Source organism: Rattus norvegicus, chromosome 1, assembly GCF_021556685.1.
Source record: "Rattus norvegicus strain SHRSP/BbbUtx chromosome 1, alternate assembly SHRSP_T2T, whole genome shotgun sequence".
Taxonomy (NCBI): Eukaryota; Metazoa; Chordata; class Mammalia; order Rodentia; family Muridae; genus Rattus; species Rattus norvegicus.
In genome coordinates this window covers 167,001,526-167,017,446 of record NC_141534.1, presented here as the reverse complement: position 1 = coordinate 167,017,446, position 15,921 = coordinate 167,001,526, and the positions used below count along the sequence as shown (strand labels likewise).

The following is a 15,921-nucleotide window of genomic DNA, read 5'->3' as shown; positions in this document are numbered from 1 at the left end:
GATGGTGGCACTGAACAGTGCATAGGAGGTCCCTGTTTCTATGACGCATGGCACACTGTCATTAGCCTGTGTGCCTGGTACTGGGACATGTATTCAGTCCAATACTCTTTCTTAACAATTTTGATGCTTTTGTGGTTGTTTTATGTGTTTGGAACCTTAAGATTCAGTGAAGAACTTTAATTATTTAAAACTGTTTTTGACTATTTGTATGTGTGCATCTAACAGTAAAAAAAAAGGTCAAATTATAAAAATTTTTTTCAAATAAAATTTTTTCTTGGATATTTTATGTATTTACATTTCAAATGTTATCCCTTTATAAAATGTTAATTGAATACCTACTATGTGTTTGTCACTGTTGCACACTGGGCATAGAATGGAAAACAAAACAGCCTTTCCCCATAAATAGCTGCAGACAATGATAGTTTACTTAGCCTTTAAAAGAATGAAATTTTGTTGCTTGCAAAATATTCACTTTCCTAGTCAGTTTGGGATATTTTGGTGGGAAACTTTGAAAATCACAGATAGGAACCACAAAATTGAAAATTGAAGCAATGATACTACCACTGGGGTAGTGAAGCCCACCATTTAGGTTTCCCACACAAACCCTCAAAAATATGAATAGGTGCATTTGCATTCTGACCCATTATCTGTACTATCAAAGAATATACGTGCTTTTAGAAACTGAGTAAGCAGTTTCAGAACAGGCAACCCAACCTGGGTTTTTTGTTTGTTTGTTTTTGTTTTTGTTTTGAAGAAGCACTTGCTATACATAGCTTTCTGATTGTGTATTGTGACTTTGCCTACAAACACTATCACTGGGTATGCATGAGACTAGATTGTGCATTACTGTATTTTTTGGTTGGCTGTGTCCTTCCTGTCCTACGTGGATGCTTATGTGTGTTGTGGTGTCTCAGCTTAGTGTGGAGACCCAGATCAGGAGCTGAACTGACTGAGGCCCATATCCAGAGCTTGCTTTTCCTCTCAGTGATACCTTAGGTAACTCACTTAATGTTTGTACCTGATAGTGTCTTGTAAATATTATTCCAGTTCTCAAAGAGAAAAAATACTTTTGGACTTGCCCAGAGGGAAGCAGATTTGAATTAATTCAGTTTTATCATTGAAGGTGGTAGTGAGATGGGAACATCTAGGCATTCAAAGGTAGAATACAGGGTTCAATAGTTAAAAAGCACCGGCTGCTCCTCTAAAAGGCCTGGGTTCAATTCCCAGCACTTACATGGTGGCTCACAACCATCTATAACTACCCAGGGCATCTATAACTAATGCTCTCCTCTGGGCTCCACAGGCTCTAGACATGCATGTGGTGCACAGATACACATGCAGATAAAATACCCATACAAACAAAATAAGTAATTTTTTTTTAAAGGTAGAATAGAAAAGATGTTGCTACGAATGTAGCAGTCACCCAGTTTTAAGCTCTATTCTTGAACATCATGACTACCTGCAGCTCTGTTTCTATTGTAAATTAAGATGAACTTAAGGGCTGCCAGGCCTGACGATTTGATCCCTGGGATTTGCATGGTAGAGGGAGAGAGCATACACCACTGAGCTTCACACATATACCATGGCATACACACACCCAGCATACATATAATAAAGTAGTAGATGTAGTTAAAAAAGTTAAGGCCCCAAAGCTGAATTTGGTATTTTTAGGTCTTTGTTTGCTGTCATTTAGAGCTGTGAGGTAATGAGAGATTAGTGAGGAGCAGAAATGAAGATTGCAGATGTTTTCTTAATCAACTGTGATCTCCTTTAGGACAGGGACTGTTTTTTATCCCTTGCTCCTAACATGTTACCTGTGGACTGTCAAAGAGTGATGGATTACTACTGTATGATGGGTTGTACATCATCTGCCGTACTTTATTTGTAGGTAAACTTAAAGTCAATTTGGATTCAGAACAAGCAGTAAAGGAAGAAAAAACAGTGGAGCAACCTCCAGTGTCTGTCGCTGAACCAAAGCTGGCAGCTCCCCCAGCTCTGAAGAAATCCAGCAGAAAGTCAGAGCCTGTGAAGATGCAGCAGAAGGAAAAAAAGTGGTAGGAAAATTTTGTCCCTTGGGGGAGGGGAGAGTGTCTTGTGGAGGTGAGATGGTCTGCTTGGTTGTCTGCAGCAGGCAGTTTTCAGCTCAGCATTAAGTCCCACTTAATGTTTAGGGATGCAGCCATCCAGGTAGAGTGAAGACAGAAGCCCCATGGCTCATCCAGTGAGTCAGGACCACAGAGCAGCTGGCTTGGGGGATTTAGGATCCAGGGCTGCATTTGTCCCTGTTGATGCAAAGGGATTGCCTTTGCCTCCAGACTTCAGGTTAAACGTGTAGACACTGTGTAAATGTGCCTGTGTGTGAATGTGTGTGTGTAGACACTGTGTAAGTGTGCTTGTGTGTGAGTGTGTGTGTGTGTGTGTGTGTGTGCTTGTGTTTCACATCAAATTACCCAGTGAGAAGTTACTGTTTCCAGTCCAGTTTAAGAGAAGAAGTTCTTTGTTTTCTTTTTATATCAATGAGTTTATTTTTCAAGTGGTAAAATGTAATTAGAAAAGAAAATAAAAAGCACACAAGCTGTTAAAAATGGATCCAGGAGTTTGAGACACTACCTCATAGCTGGTAGGAATTAGTCTGTTGAAAGAAATTCTAAAGGACACTGTCAGCACTGATAGGCCCACAAAGAACCAACTTTTGTGGTAAAGTTGGAGCAACAAAATAGTGACATTTCAGAGGGGTAAGGCTCTGTCCAGTGGGCCTTACCTCCCAGGAACACATGATATATGTGGATTAAAATGTCCCCAGCCATGATCACAACACTGACTGTTAGAGGCTGTTACCAGGCATCTACTCAGTATTTCCCTGTTGAACAGCAAGTCAAGTGTAGGTTTTTAGTAGTAGGTGTCCTTTACCAGGTTGAGGCTTCTTCTCTTTTCTATTCCAGGTTTGCTGAGAGGCTTTTACTCATTGATTTTACATTTTACACCCGCTTTCTGCTTTTACTAAGGTGGCTCATAAACTTTCTCTGCTAATGTGGTAGATTATACTGATTTACGTGAAAATGTTAAACCAGCCTTGCATTCTTAGCATTAGCTCCCTGGTCATACTATTTTACACACTGCTAGATCAGTTGATGTAACTCTAGAGGGAGGGTTGTTTCTATATTTTTGAGGATATCTATATCCTCAAATATCTATTTTATGTCATCTGTTTGCTGGTAATTGGCTAGCTTTAGTATCAAACTTGTGTTAACTTCATAAATTAAGAGGAGTTTCCCATTTTCCAAAAGACTTTGTGAACTTTATTTTCTATTTTTATATTTATTGTCTGGGGTGGGGGCTATGTACACACCATGGCACAGAGGGCATTCTCGAGGGAGTCAGTTTCCGCCATGTGGGCCTGGGATAGAACATAGTTTATTAGATTTGGCACTAAGCACCTTGACCTGCTGAGCCATCTCTGGCCCTATGTAGATGTATTTCCAGTACATTTAAATATATGATAAATCTATCAGTGAATATGGGCCTGGGTTTTCTTTATAGGAAGGATTTTTATTTTTGTGTGTGAGAGCTTCTTTAGATAGTGTTATTCAGATTTTCTAGTTCTTTTTGGTTTTGAGTAAGTTGTGCTTTTAAAGGAATTTATTTCCTCTAAGTGCTTGAACTTACTAAAGTTGTTCACAATGCAGTCTTGTTTTTGGAGTATTTATAGACTGTATAGTTAAGACTACAGATTCCTTTATTCTCTAGTTCTTACTTGGAAGTACATGTTTTCCTCCTTTTGTAAAAGGCTTATTAATCTTTTCTCCTTAACAGAACAACTTTGGGCTTTTAAATTTTTCTTTCTTCTCTATTTCATTGCTTTCCACTAATATGTTTATTTCTTTTGGCTTATGTTGTGTTTATTTTATTTTTTTCTAGTTGAAGTAGGAAAAAAATGATGTTCAAAATGAAATAAGACAGGTATTCAATGACAAAAAGACCCTGGCTTACATATCTACATGACTGTAACACACAATAGGCCCCTAATTATTTATAGATTAAGTGAAAGCTGTAATGGAGAAAGCAGACAGAAAAGCTGAAAAATGTCAAGACAGAGTCTAGGTTTTTATTACATCATTAGGATGACTTTATGGTCTTGTCTGTGCCTTTGTTCACACTGTTCTTTCACTGTAGAATACTTATCTTCCCTTCCTACCTGTTGAATGTCTACTAGCGTTTAACAGTCGTATCCCACAGCTATTTGTCCATTAAGTTTTATCATGTCCTATAGTAGCTAGTGCACTTGGCCAGAGCAGGCTCCTCTTTTGAAGCAAGGTTTCACTGCGAGGCCCAGGTTGGCCTTAGTCTTAGAAGCCTCTCTGTGGAAATTATGGGCATGGCCTGCCAGAGCTTCTTGAGAACAGTATTTCCTTCCTGGTCTTTGTATTATAGCTGATTAGCTGCTTATTAATTGTGTGTTAAAAAACTAAAAGGCCAGTTAGCAGGGTTTGGGGGCCATCTAGAGGACTCTAGATTAAAAAATGGCCTATGGAGAACTGGGGAAACCTTTTATTCTGGCCACCTATAAAGTGATGTAGTTATAGTTATAACCGTATATATCCCCAGAGAACCAGTCTCACTGGGCATGGTGGTTAACCATTCAGGAGGCAGAGGTAGGAGCATTTCTGTAAGTTCAAGACTAGCCTGGTCTATACATTGAGTTCCAGGACAGCCAGCACTACATAGTGTTGTGTCTGCCCTTTAATCTCAGCACTCAAAGCAGAGGCAGGTAGAGCTTTGAGTTGGAGGCCAGCCTGGTCTACAGAGTAAGTTCCAGGATAGCCAGGGCTACACAGAGAATGCTTATCTCAGAAAAACAAACAAACAAAAAACAATCCTATGTCAAATAAACAAAAAAAGAGTTAAATCTTTTCTTGTTTGTTATTTCCACCCTCTGGAATTAAAACTGTGAGCTCTAAAAGAAGCTGCATAGGAACATACACATACTGAAATGTGTGCTCTGTGTAACGGGCTTCATTTATTCCTGGATGGCAGCAGGGGCAAGCGAGTAGACTTATCTGATGAGGAAGCAAAGGAAACCGAAAACCTGAAGAAAAAGAGGAGAAGGATCAAGCTTCCTCAGTCCGATAGCAGTGAAGATGAAGGTAAATATTGCTAATAATTTTTGTTAGGGGGATCATCTCTTGGTTCATGCTCAGGGACCTAAAGCGTCACTTATTGTGGACTCTAATGAAAGCAGAGTATTTCTCACTGAAATCTACATCGGTCTTTTGATCAGAATAGTGATCATTTGGTAACTTGTGAATGCTGTTGCACATACTAAGAGCTTTCTTTTCTCTTTAAGGCTGGTGTTCCTTTGGCTCTTAATGTGCATATTGTAGAATCGCATGCACACTTGCACACACTTGCATACACTTCTTGCTCTCACGGAGCTACTAAACTGGATGGTCTAGTGTCACTGAAAGTGCCAGCTCTGAGTCGAGGTCCTGTGGACGATGGTAGCCACAGAGTGGTAATACCTGCAGGCTGTTAGGAGTACTTAGTAGGGAAAGAGTGCAAGGAAACGTGATGTCGGTGAGCAGCATGTGACAGCAGCTGACAGAGCAGAGGCCCTCAGGTTCTTTCCTCTGCCAGAGATCATTTTGGCATCTGGCTAAATCATTTTATTCTAAAATTTCTGTGTCTGAAAAGCCATCAGGATTTGCTCGAACCTTTATACGATCTCTAACTTTTTATTTGTGTTCCACTGATTATAATAGCTTGGTCTCTCATCTCAGACTGGGCATTAGCAGATGTGCCCCAGGCGTGCAGTGATAGCAGGAGCACCAGAGTCTCACACACACAGACCTGGGTTGAAATCTTCCTGCACTGCTTCCTGTGTTTTCTAATGTTGGGCAGAGACTTAATTTCCATGTTTACTCCTCCAAAGTTACAATGTCACTACAAACTACAGCTCCTTGTGAACATGAAGACAACAGGTCAGAAATGCCAGGACAGCGCTTGACACACGGTAGCTTCTCACACCTCAGCAAAGCCTCGCCTTCACCCTGAGTACCTTTAGCAGTTCTACATATTTAAAAGAAATAGGGGCTGGGGATTTAGCTCAGTGGTAGAGCGCTTACCTAGGAAGCACAAGGCCCTGGGTTCGGTCCCCAGCTCCGAAAAAAAGAACCAAAAAAAAAAAAAGAAATATGCCAGACCCAGAAAGAAGTAACATTAGTTAGTCTCTGTGTTGCTAAGAAGGAATAGTTTTTATAGCTGTGGTAGGTTGCGAGGGTTTTCAGTCCTTGCAGGTTGTTTGTGAAGAATGTTAAGCACACACGCGTGCACATTGTTCCCTAGGTAATGATAGGTATTGTAACAGTAAGTATTGAGTCCTAGGAAGCGGTGACTGCTTTCCAGGAGTTGGAATTTCTAGTCTCTGCCAGAGGACTCTTGACAAACAAGTGGTTGGTTACATTGCTGGTCAGCTGAAGCTAGTTTCCCAGCAAAGCTGCTTTCCTGAGCTCATGCTTTGCCACGGGAATGTTTTCATCATCGACTACAAATCTATTTCAGATACTTAGTGTACAAAGCATATTTACGTCAGTAAGATGAGTTAAGTCAGAAGGCTTGGCTTAATGGTAAAGACTGACTATGGGCAAGTTTTTAAAAAATGTCTTTGAACCTCAGTTACATGAGACAAATAATGATTTGTGGAGTTATTATGAGAATGAGTGGTTAATGTTTATAAAGTAGGAAATGTTGGTTTATCCTCCCTTAAAGTCAGATAGAACAGTTTATAATGGTAATCCCTCCCGTCTGAATCACGGAACCGACTTTTGTTGTCAGCATTCTCCCGTCTGCCTTCCATTGCTAGGACGTGTTGAAATCCCTATCTCTGTTCTCTTCTCTCCCGTGGGGTTATGACATTTATTATTGTACGATTCTTTGGGAGGTGGGCGAGTGGAAAGAAGGCAGTGCCTGTGGTCTTCCCTCGACCTGAATATTCTTCACTCCTAATTTTATTCAGAAAGTGCTTAGTCTCCTTCATTTAAAGCAAACCCAGTTACTGCTGCTCTGCGTTAGTGCCAGAACAACTGGCATCCCTGCCTCTTTGAAGTGAGACATAGGTAAACAGTTATGTGCCATGCTAGGAGGGGCCAGGGGGAGCCATTGGAACCATTTCCTTTTGTAAGTCATGTTCTTGAGGAACTGAACAGAAACTCCCAGCTTTATCACTGAGTGCTAAAAAAATTTTTCTTTGCCTTCCTTGCTGCCTAGACTTTCCTCCGACCACTGAGGTCCAGTTGTCTAATTAGCTATTACTTCCAAACATTGAGTTCTTGGTTCTGGGGTATGACACTTCTTTTTCTTAGGCCCCCATCATGCCCTGGCTTCCTGAAGCTGGCTTCATAGCTAGACTGACACTGACTGCACTGTTTTTCTTTCATTTCTGTCTCTTGCCCTACTGAGCTTACAAAGTTAGGGAGCCCATTTCATATGTGAAGTGTCTCATTTATTGTTTTATTCTGGCTGTGCTGCCTCACCTCTTTAGATCATTTGGCCATGAGCCTTTCACTATCATGATTTCTAACACTGACCTACAGTGAAGACAGTTTCAGTTCCAAGATTCGTGCAAAGAATTTGAATGTAGCCTAGAGTTTCAGGGAACAGGTGAAACGAAGCAGCTGCCAAGGCCCACGACTAGCAATTTCTTTGTGGTGATTCAGCAGCAGGTCAGGGTTAGGGACATAGCTCAGTGTAGAGTGCTCACTACACTGTATAATTGCAAGGCCTCTGGTCAGGGCCTCAGGTTCAGACAAGCTCATCCCCTCTACTCTGACGGCCTTCTACCATACCTCTGTTTCTTTATTGAGAAACGCTGGGATTCCTCTCCGTGGTGCTCCATTGTGGGTCCCATTTCACTGCATTCTTTCTCTCCTAACTTTTTGTGCCCATGCAAGGCTTATCAGTGAAGTCACTAGAAATAGTCCCAAAGACTACTAATCAGGTTTCATTGTTAGGTCCTTCATGGAGACCAGCTTTCATAGACAGTCTAGGGGTAAGTCATCACCAGACCACAGCAGCATCTTTATGGCTGTGACGTGTTGAGTAGAGCAGGCTGTCTCCACTGCCTTCTGGTCATGTGTGATAAGAACATGGATGGTAGGGTAGGGAAGGCTATGGAATCACACTGATGGGTTTAAAATTTGTTAGGAGCCTTTGTCAAGTGAAGGAATCTCCTGAAACCTCTGTTTATTGAACTGTATTATGGGAGTAAGATCTGTTTCTTAGCTGTGTGAGGGTAAAGTGAAACTCCAGACATGTGGTAAGTGATCAGTATCTTTCAACCAATTTCATGCTCTGATCTTGTTGTCTTTTATCCCTCAGGAACCTATAGTCACCATGTTGAATTGTGTATCACTTTCTCTGTGTTTCACCTTGGCCAGGATGATCTCTAAGATATTGTCACTTTAGAAATTCTTTAAAATCAATGTGTTTCTTAAAGTTAAGTCTGTAACTGCGGAGTCCTTGGTTGTCGTGATTACTGCTTGTAAAATCCCCTTTGATGACTTCGAGTGAAGGCCGATGCAGTGGAGAAGGCAGCGTGCCCCTTAGAGCTTGCCTTCATTAAGCCTGTTCCGCTTTCCCAGTCTTCGCAGACTCTCCTGAGATGTTTGAAGCAGTCTCACCATCTCCACCTCCTGCATCTCCACCTCCTGATCCTGTGCCAAAAACTGAGCCCCCTCCTGTCAAGGTAAACCCACCAGAGTGCTCCCTCCTGTGCGTCTTTTCTCCCTCAGGAACCTATAGTCACCATGTTGAATTGTGTGTCACTTTCTCTGTGTTTCACCAGTGCTTGTTGCTGGCTCTATCTCGTGATGCTCCTCCTCATGTTGGCCAGATGGACATGCCTCTCTTCTCACCTGAGGGAGCCATGGCTTAGGGCATTGCCTTAGGAAGGCAGCAGAGGTGGCTCACAGGCAGCTGTTGGGGATTTTGTGACCACTACCATATGGCTGCTGTGCTGCATAGCTGCAGTTGGAATTGTGCAAAAGGAGGCCCTGCCTATACCAGGGCAAATTATGAAAGATAAAAGAAAATAAAACTCAGATTTGTTCTTCAGGGAAAAGACTGGATGAGAAAAACCACAACAAACAGTGACGTGCAGTTTTGAATGCCCTTTAGCTGTGGCTTGTCCATGTCTGTTAGTATGGGTGGTGAAATGCTAAGAAGAGTCTGCTGATAAGCCTCCTTTTCTTTGTAACCATTAGTTTTCTTAATCTACTCTGTTAAGACTCCTGTAAATCTCATGCTGTTACATCATAGCCAAAGAATGGGATGAAAGAAGTGGAGACAAAAGGAAAGTGACAGTAGTAATGTGTGCTTCTGGCTAAACTAGCTGGGTATGGTGTTCCAGAGCCAAGGCTGGGCACAGCAAGTGTCTTCTCCATGGGTGCATACTCAGAGCCATAAGAAAATCTCTGCCCCAGCTTTCCTTACACAGCCTACCGCAGCAGTGTATGCTGCCCTTGTCTGTCTCTTCTACTAAGGTCCTTAACCTGTTTGTCTTTGGGACGATGCCAGTGCATACAGTAACCATTCTGGCAGAGTGGCAGGGCTGTGTAGAGTTCCTTTCTCTTCCTTTTATTATAATGTCATGTTAGGAGGTGGTTTTTCTCTTTAGCTTCACTGGTCAACTTAATGTTGTTACTCTGCTCTTTTAGCGCTCAAGTGGAGAAAACAAAAGAAAACGAAAGCGTGTACTGAAATCTAAAACCTTTGTGGATGAAGAAGGCTGCATGGGTAAGACAGATGTTTGAATCAGGGCACTAGGATCCCCTGCAGAGCAGTCTATCCCAGATGTGAATTCTCTAGGTCATTCAAGTTGCTGCTTCTGGCCCGTGGCCCACACTTATAATACAGAGTACAAAGCCCACTGCAGTGAAGTCAGAACACTGGGCTTTTGTGTGGGCCCTAAACCATGAAATAAAGCTCTGAGTGTGTGACATCGAAGCCATGTCATCTCTGCTAGAGATTTTCTTGATCTGTGGAATGGAAGAGAAATATCTGTTTTGCCTCCCAGTGGAGTCTTTGTGAAGATTCAGATGAGGTAGCAACACTGTCTCAAACACTGAGAAACATTCTTGTGACTACTCATTGTGCTAAGTATTTCAGTGGTAGAAAAGAAGCTTCCTGAAGATGATTGGATCCTGGCGAGTCAGTCTTCGGTGCCCAGTCTCATTCATCCCAGGAGCATATGATTTGATCTCCCTACTTCCTGTGCCTTCCTCCTTGTGCCAGCTCGGGCTCTTTCCACAATTCAGTGGTCTTCAGTGGGGCTTTTGAGATTCCACACTTGGAGCCTCTTGACATGATCGGATTCCAACACCAAGCTCTCCTGTCTGGAAGCAGTTATGGATTTAGGCTTGTAAAACCTGTGGTTTGTTGGAGCAGGGATAATCTTTCTCCTTTTTTTTTTAAAGCCGCCCCCCTCTTTTTCTCCTTTCTTATGGCACCCATCATGAAGTGGATCTCCTAGAGAAGATTCTAATGCCTTATCTTTTTGCTGTTTTGGTTTGGTTTTTGAGACATGGTTTTTATTGTGTAGCCCTAGCCGTCCTGGAACTCAATTTGTAGTCTAGGGTGGCCTCAAACTCAGAGATGCACTTGCCTCTGCCTCCCAAGTGTTGGGATTAAAGTTTTGCGCTACCACCACCAGGTTACCCTGTCTTTTTTGGTTGTCCTTTTCTATCTTTAGAAGATTGATTGGCTCTGAAGAATCAACTCTTCCTTGACAGGATGCTCATTAAAGCGTGTGGAGACATTGTGTTGGTTGCATGCCCAATCCTGTCATCCCATCTCCCGTGCTTCTGACAGGCTTGTCACTGTGACTGCCATCTGCAGTTGGGAATAACACTCTCAGCATGCGCTGGTCCTCTTTTTGTGACACTTTTCCTGAAAACCTGTGCATTCTGAACTTTGGTATGTGTTTATGGGCCTTTTTTTTTTTTTTTTTTTGCTTTGCTTTTAATATTTTATATAATTAGAATGCTTTAGCTATTTGAGCTGTGATTTTTTTTTTAATTAAAAAGGTAAAAAGCATCAGTGAGGTTTTTTGTTTTTTGTTTTTTTTTGTCATTCTTACTCTAAAAGGAGAAAGTAAAGGATATCTTTATGAGAGTTCACTAGGAGACTGTGGCTAATTATTGCTTTGTTCTGAGCCCTCACATTTGAGCAGGCATGGAACATGGGCTTCTTTGTGAGCTTTTCTCCACACAAGACTGTTGACAGGCTCGGAGGCTGTGATGGGAACTGCTCACGTAGCACCCTTAATTTTAGTCCAAGTGCAACCTAATGAATCTTGGCTGTGTTTTCTTCACTCTGCTTCAACTGTGCAGATGGACCTGCACAGGGGCTGTCCTTCTCTTGCTAGATTTTTTTTCCTGAGGGTTATAGCAGCAAGTATGGTGTTGGGCCCTGACCTAGGTTAGGGTGAATTTCTGATCAAGGAAGGGGTTTCTAAGAGCAAAGAAACTAAATGGAATGTTGTCCACACAGCAGGCTTTTTAGAATGGCAGCCAAGGAAAGTGACAGGTTCAGCTAACATAGAGGGGCTGTGCTTTGAAGTTCAAATCTCCTTTGTCCTGTAGTTTGAAGTAGCTAAGCTGTAACTGTAGGAACACCCCTTTTAATTTACACCAAGTGTGCTGCTTGAGACATTTGGTTGGTATGGCCTGGCTGGTTTTTAACTTTCCAAGTAATGTACCATAGCCTCTTCAGATCTTCCTGACAGAAATAAATAATAACAGCTCGTAATTTTGTCCCATGAGTTGAGTTGTAAGTATCATAGTGCATTTTGGAGATGGAAGGTGTTCTGGGATCGTGCTTGCTGGACTGTAGATATTCAGTGGAAATGTCTCAAGTATCTTGGCAAAAAGGTTGACAGATTTCTCTAATATTATTAGCTACGCGAAGTACCTGAAAGTCTTACTAAAATTGGAATTCTTCTGCATTTTTCTTGTCCTTTTCTTTTCCTTTCTTCCTTTGTAAGCATGGTCTAACCGTATAACTTGGGCTGGTCTCGTCAGGGTTCTCTTACTGGACTCCAAGTATACAGATGTCAGGTGCTTGCATCACACTGACTGAGATGCTGCACTTCTAATCGGATCACCAGAGTCCAAGTCCTCCAGTCTGAGTTACATTTTTAAAGTTTGTGACAGCAGAGTGGGTTCTCAGTTCTTGAAAGTGAAGACAATTCCTAAGACCTCCATGGGGGATACTTGGCGTTTGCATTAGGTGCATAAGGTAGAGGCGTGCTGCAGAGGCGGCAGCCACTTACCCTCCAGCAGGGCACACTGTGAAGAAAGGACCTCACACACACTGGAACGGCCTTGCCAAGGACTGCCCGTGCATCCGTATATGCTGCACTCCCCATTTTAATGGAATGGGGGACATTGGTTCATCAAGTGTCACCCAGACCATCAGTGTTTGTGTCTGGGAATGTGCATAAAACAAGTTCTCAGGTTCTACCACAGACCTGTTGCTGAGTGCGGAATTTGGAGCTAGAATCCAGCAGTGTTCCCACGAGGTCCCCAGCTGACCCAGGGCATGTTCACACTGGGACAGCCCCGGGCTTTAGGACCCAGGTATTTGAATCCCTGTGCCTGTAACTTTGGAACAGTTTACTCAGTGTATTTTTGTTAGAAGGAATTATCAATGAATAAGAGTGTGAAACATCTCTGTTCTTTGATGGGGAAATTTCACTTTGAACTTGATTGCTTCACACACTTTTATGCACATGAGGTCACATTTTTAGTGGAGAGATGTTTCCCTTCACTGCTTCTGCATCACCTGCTGCATCCTGAGAGGCCGGGAAAGGTGGTGCTGCTGCTTTAGTTCTCATCTCAGCGAGGTAGCTCTGTGTGTGGCCTGGTGGTGTGTGATGCCGTGGAGTAGAAAGTCTCTCCATCTGCTCTCTTAGAACATGACTGGAACACTGCTTCTGCCTGCGCTCGCTGGGGCTGAGGTGACTAGCCTCTAGCATAGTACTTTTCCAGGTTTCCTTTTGAAGAGTTTGAGTAGTTTTAGTTTTTTATATGTATACTGCATGCATGTGTATGCACCACATGTGTGCCTAGTGCCCAAGGAGATTGATCACAAGAGCATATTTGACCTCCCTAGAGTTGGCATTTCAGGCAGTTGTGAACTGTAATGTGTGTCCTGGGCACTGAGGTCAGGTCCTCTGCAGGAGTAGCAAGTGCTCTGGGCAGCTGAGCCGTCTCTGCAAGCCCAGTTTAATGGCAGAGGGAAAACCTGCTGCTGCTAGGGAGTAAGAAACTGGTAACATTTTTTCTTATTTTATCATTGTCCATTAAAACTTTCAAGTGTATCATCTAGAATGGTTTGTTTGAGGCCGTTTTCACCATGATGTAGGCTGTAGTAAATCTTGGGTTCAGTAGTAGTTATTAGGTTTCAAAAACTGAGTAACAAACTATGGCTTTCCTTTGGGGCAGTGGTTGACACCAGGGTAGAGTGAGCTACAAGTGTGCATGGCGGGAGAGTGCTTAGGCAGAATCAGTAATGGGTGCAGGTCAGGGAAATAGGACTCAGGAAGCCAGTGAGAGCGTGGAGTTTAGAGGTCGGTGTTTGCCATACAGTTCATATGTAGGGCTCAGGAAGTTAGTCAGTGTAGACTAGGACCCAAGTTACAGATGTGGGCAATGAGATGATAAAGGCCCATCTGATGACGGGGGACACTGTGGAGGAGTCAGCCATGTGACTGTAGGCTAGTTTCTGGCTGAGTCTAGATGTGCTTTTTCAGTAAGAAAAAGACAGCAGGACAACTTACCATTTATAGTAAATGACTCAGTCTACCTATGTCCTTTCTTTTTTTTATTCCAGTGACTGAGAAAGTCTATGAGAGTGAGTCCTGCACAGACAGTGAGGAGGAGACGAAGATGAAGATGGCCTCAGCACAAAGACCCCCTGCTGCCACTGTGAAACGGGAGCCCAGAGAAGAACGGAAGGGTCCCAAGAAAGGGGCTGCTGCTCTGGGCAAAGCCAACAGACAAGTTTCCATTACTGGCTTCTTCCAGAAAAAGTAAATGCTGTCTCTGGAAGGACTTGGGGTGGTCAAGGGAGAAGACCAAGAAGTATAGATTGTCACTTACTGTGTAAGTTTGCCTGGCTCCTTGCCTCGCCTGGACCAAATGCTGCTCTGCCATCGTGGACACTTGTACCACTTCTGTTTTAGTCTCCTGCAAGCAAGAGGCAAAATAATATTTTAAAAGCTGTTACATTGTAATAAGTTTATAAAGCACAATCATTGACCTGCCTAGGAGAATTCATTCAAGAATTACCTGCTGGGCCCTACTTGCCCTGTGCCATATTCCTCTTCTGGTCCTCTCTATTCTGTGAACTTGTGACTGTTTTTATTTTATGAATTCTACTGGATGTGTTCACTTTTCTCTTCCTACTACCATACTTCTGTCCCCTGACCCAACAAAACTGTTTCCTGTAAATCTTTTTAAGTCTTGGTCAGATGAGGAGCTAAAATTTTATAATTCCCTATCTCCATTGATGCAGGAAGTGACGCTTGGCTCCAGGCTTGGCCAGTGTGTATTGTCCAGTCCTTTCATCATGGAAGCTCCCTCACACTTCCCTCACACTCACTGGTTAGGGAAGAGCACAGACAGAGATGTGCTAACGTACCCAGCGTCACCAGAAATGGCCTAAAGTCACATGGTGGGCAATGCCAGAGCTGTCACGTTGTCAACACAGGATACACGGTGCTTATGTGTGGTCTATTCTTCTAGATACCCTAGAGATGGGACCTGTATTGATGAAAGGTTAAAAGAAGAAATGGTGAGCACCAGATAATTTCTCCCTCCCAAGGAAATACAGAGTCCAGAAATGTCAGTTTCCCCTTCTGGGAAGGAAGGGAGAACGTAGGCCCACCTTTCTACACAGGTGTTGCTCCTTGGTTTGCTAGGTTCTTCATTTGCCCAGCAGTACAGGCTCCCCAGGAAAAGGAGAGGGTGGGGATGACTGGTTATAGATAGAAACAGCAATTAAACATTTGCTTTTGTACTTTTGTCCTAATAATAACTTTCAGTCACCTTCCATTATGGCCGGGCAGGAGGTGAGCCCTGTTCACGTTGTGTGGCAATGGCTTTGCACACTGAACTGTAGGGAAGAGAACACAAACATGACTGCTGTTGTGATTCACCCACGGGAGATGAGGGGTGTCTGACCCGACCCTTCCGCCGAAGCCTGGCTTGTGTCATAAGAGGTGTAAGCAGTTCCTACTGTTGAAGGTTGGGGTTGGGACTGACCTTGGGATTTACTCGGCTGCTTTAGCAAGCATGGGCTGGATGGAGACCAGCCACTCTGGATATGCGTCCTGGTCTAACGTGAGAACTGGAGGCAGATGTTTTGTCCATCTGAGTAAAGGTTGGTGTGCTCCAAAGCCTTTTATTTTTCTTTTCTGAGTGGAAGAGTGGAATGCCTGGACTTACGCTTACAAGAAACTCGGGGGAAGAATCCCCTATTTTAAGTGGTTATTTTTGTCATTGCTTCTAGTTATCTTTCTAAATGGGAATGGAAAAGTTACAAGGCAACCATCCAGTCTTTAAAAATCTGATTATGGTGGGATTTCTAATAAAACCAAACTTGAATTGGTGCAAGTTGGAGTTGTATCTTTACAGGGAGAATGCAAATCTTCGATTTCTGTACCCAATGTGCCACCTGGGTTCTGAGCTGCCTGCAAAGTTAAGCAGGCATTGAGTGGTGGCTTCTCTCCAGTCTGTGCAGTGCTCTACTGGGTTACTCAGGAGTTAAATAAATTCAAGAAGCTGTTTTGAAACCGAGAGCCAAACTGAATGTCTGATGGGTCTGTTACTTGACAGCCAGGCGGCAGGAGCACAGTTATCTAAA

The 15,921-nt window shown here is 43.0% G+C and overlaps 1 protein-coding gene across 3 annotated transcripts in view; it reads left to right on the top strand.

Annotated features, from left to right (window-relative positions):
* Pold3 (DNA polymerase delta 3, accessory subunit) overlaps window positions 1-15,671 on the top strand; it is a 38,596-nt gene extending 22,925 nt beyond the window's left edge. Inside the window, exons 8-12 of one of the 3 annotated variants that reach the window (XR_015685468.1) lie at window positions 1,889-2,054; window positions 5,035-5,144; window positions 8,637-8,740; window positions 9,711-10,968; window positions 13,888-15,671. Coding sequence is in view for 2 of the 3 variants with exons in the window: in NM_001024750.1 (NP_001019921.1) it covers window positions 1,889-2,054; window positions 5,035-5,144; window positions 8,637-8,740; window positions 9,711-9,789; window positions 13,888-14,090 (662 nt within the window). In the remaining variant the exon portion in view is untranslated. The remainder of the gene's footprint in view (window positions 1-1,888; window positions 2,055-5,034; window positions 5,145-8,636; window positions 8,741-9,710; window positions 10,969-13,887) is intronic. The other 2 variants (NM_001024750.1, XM_087656913.1) reach the window with 2 other exon arrangements.
* Window positions 15,672-15,921: the final 250 nt, after the last annotated feature.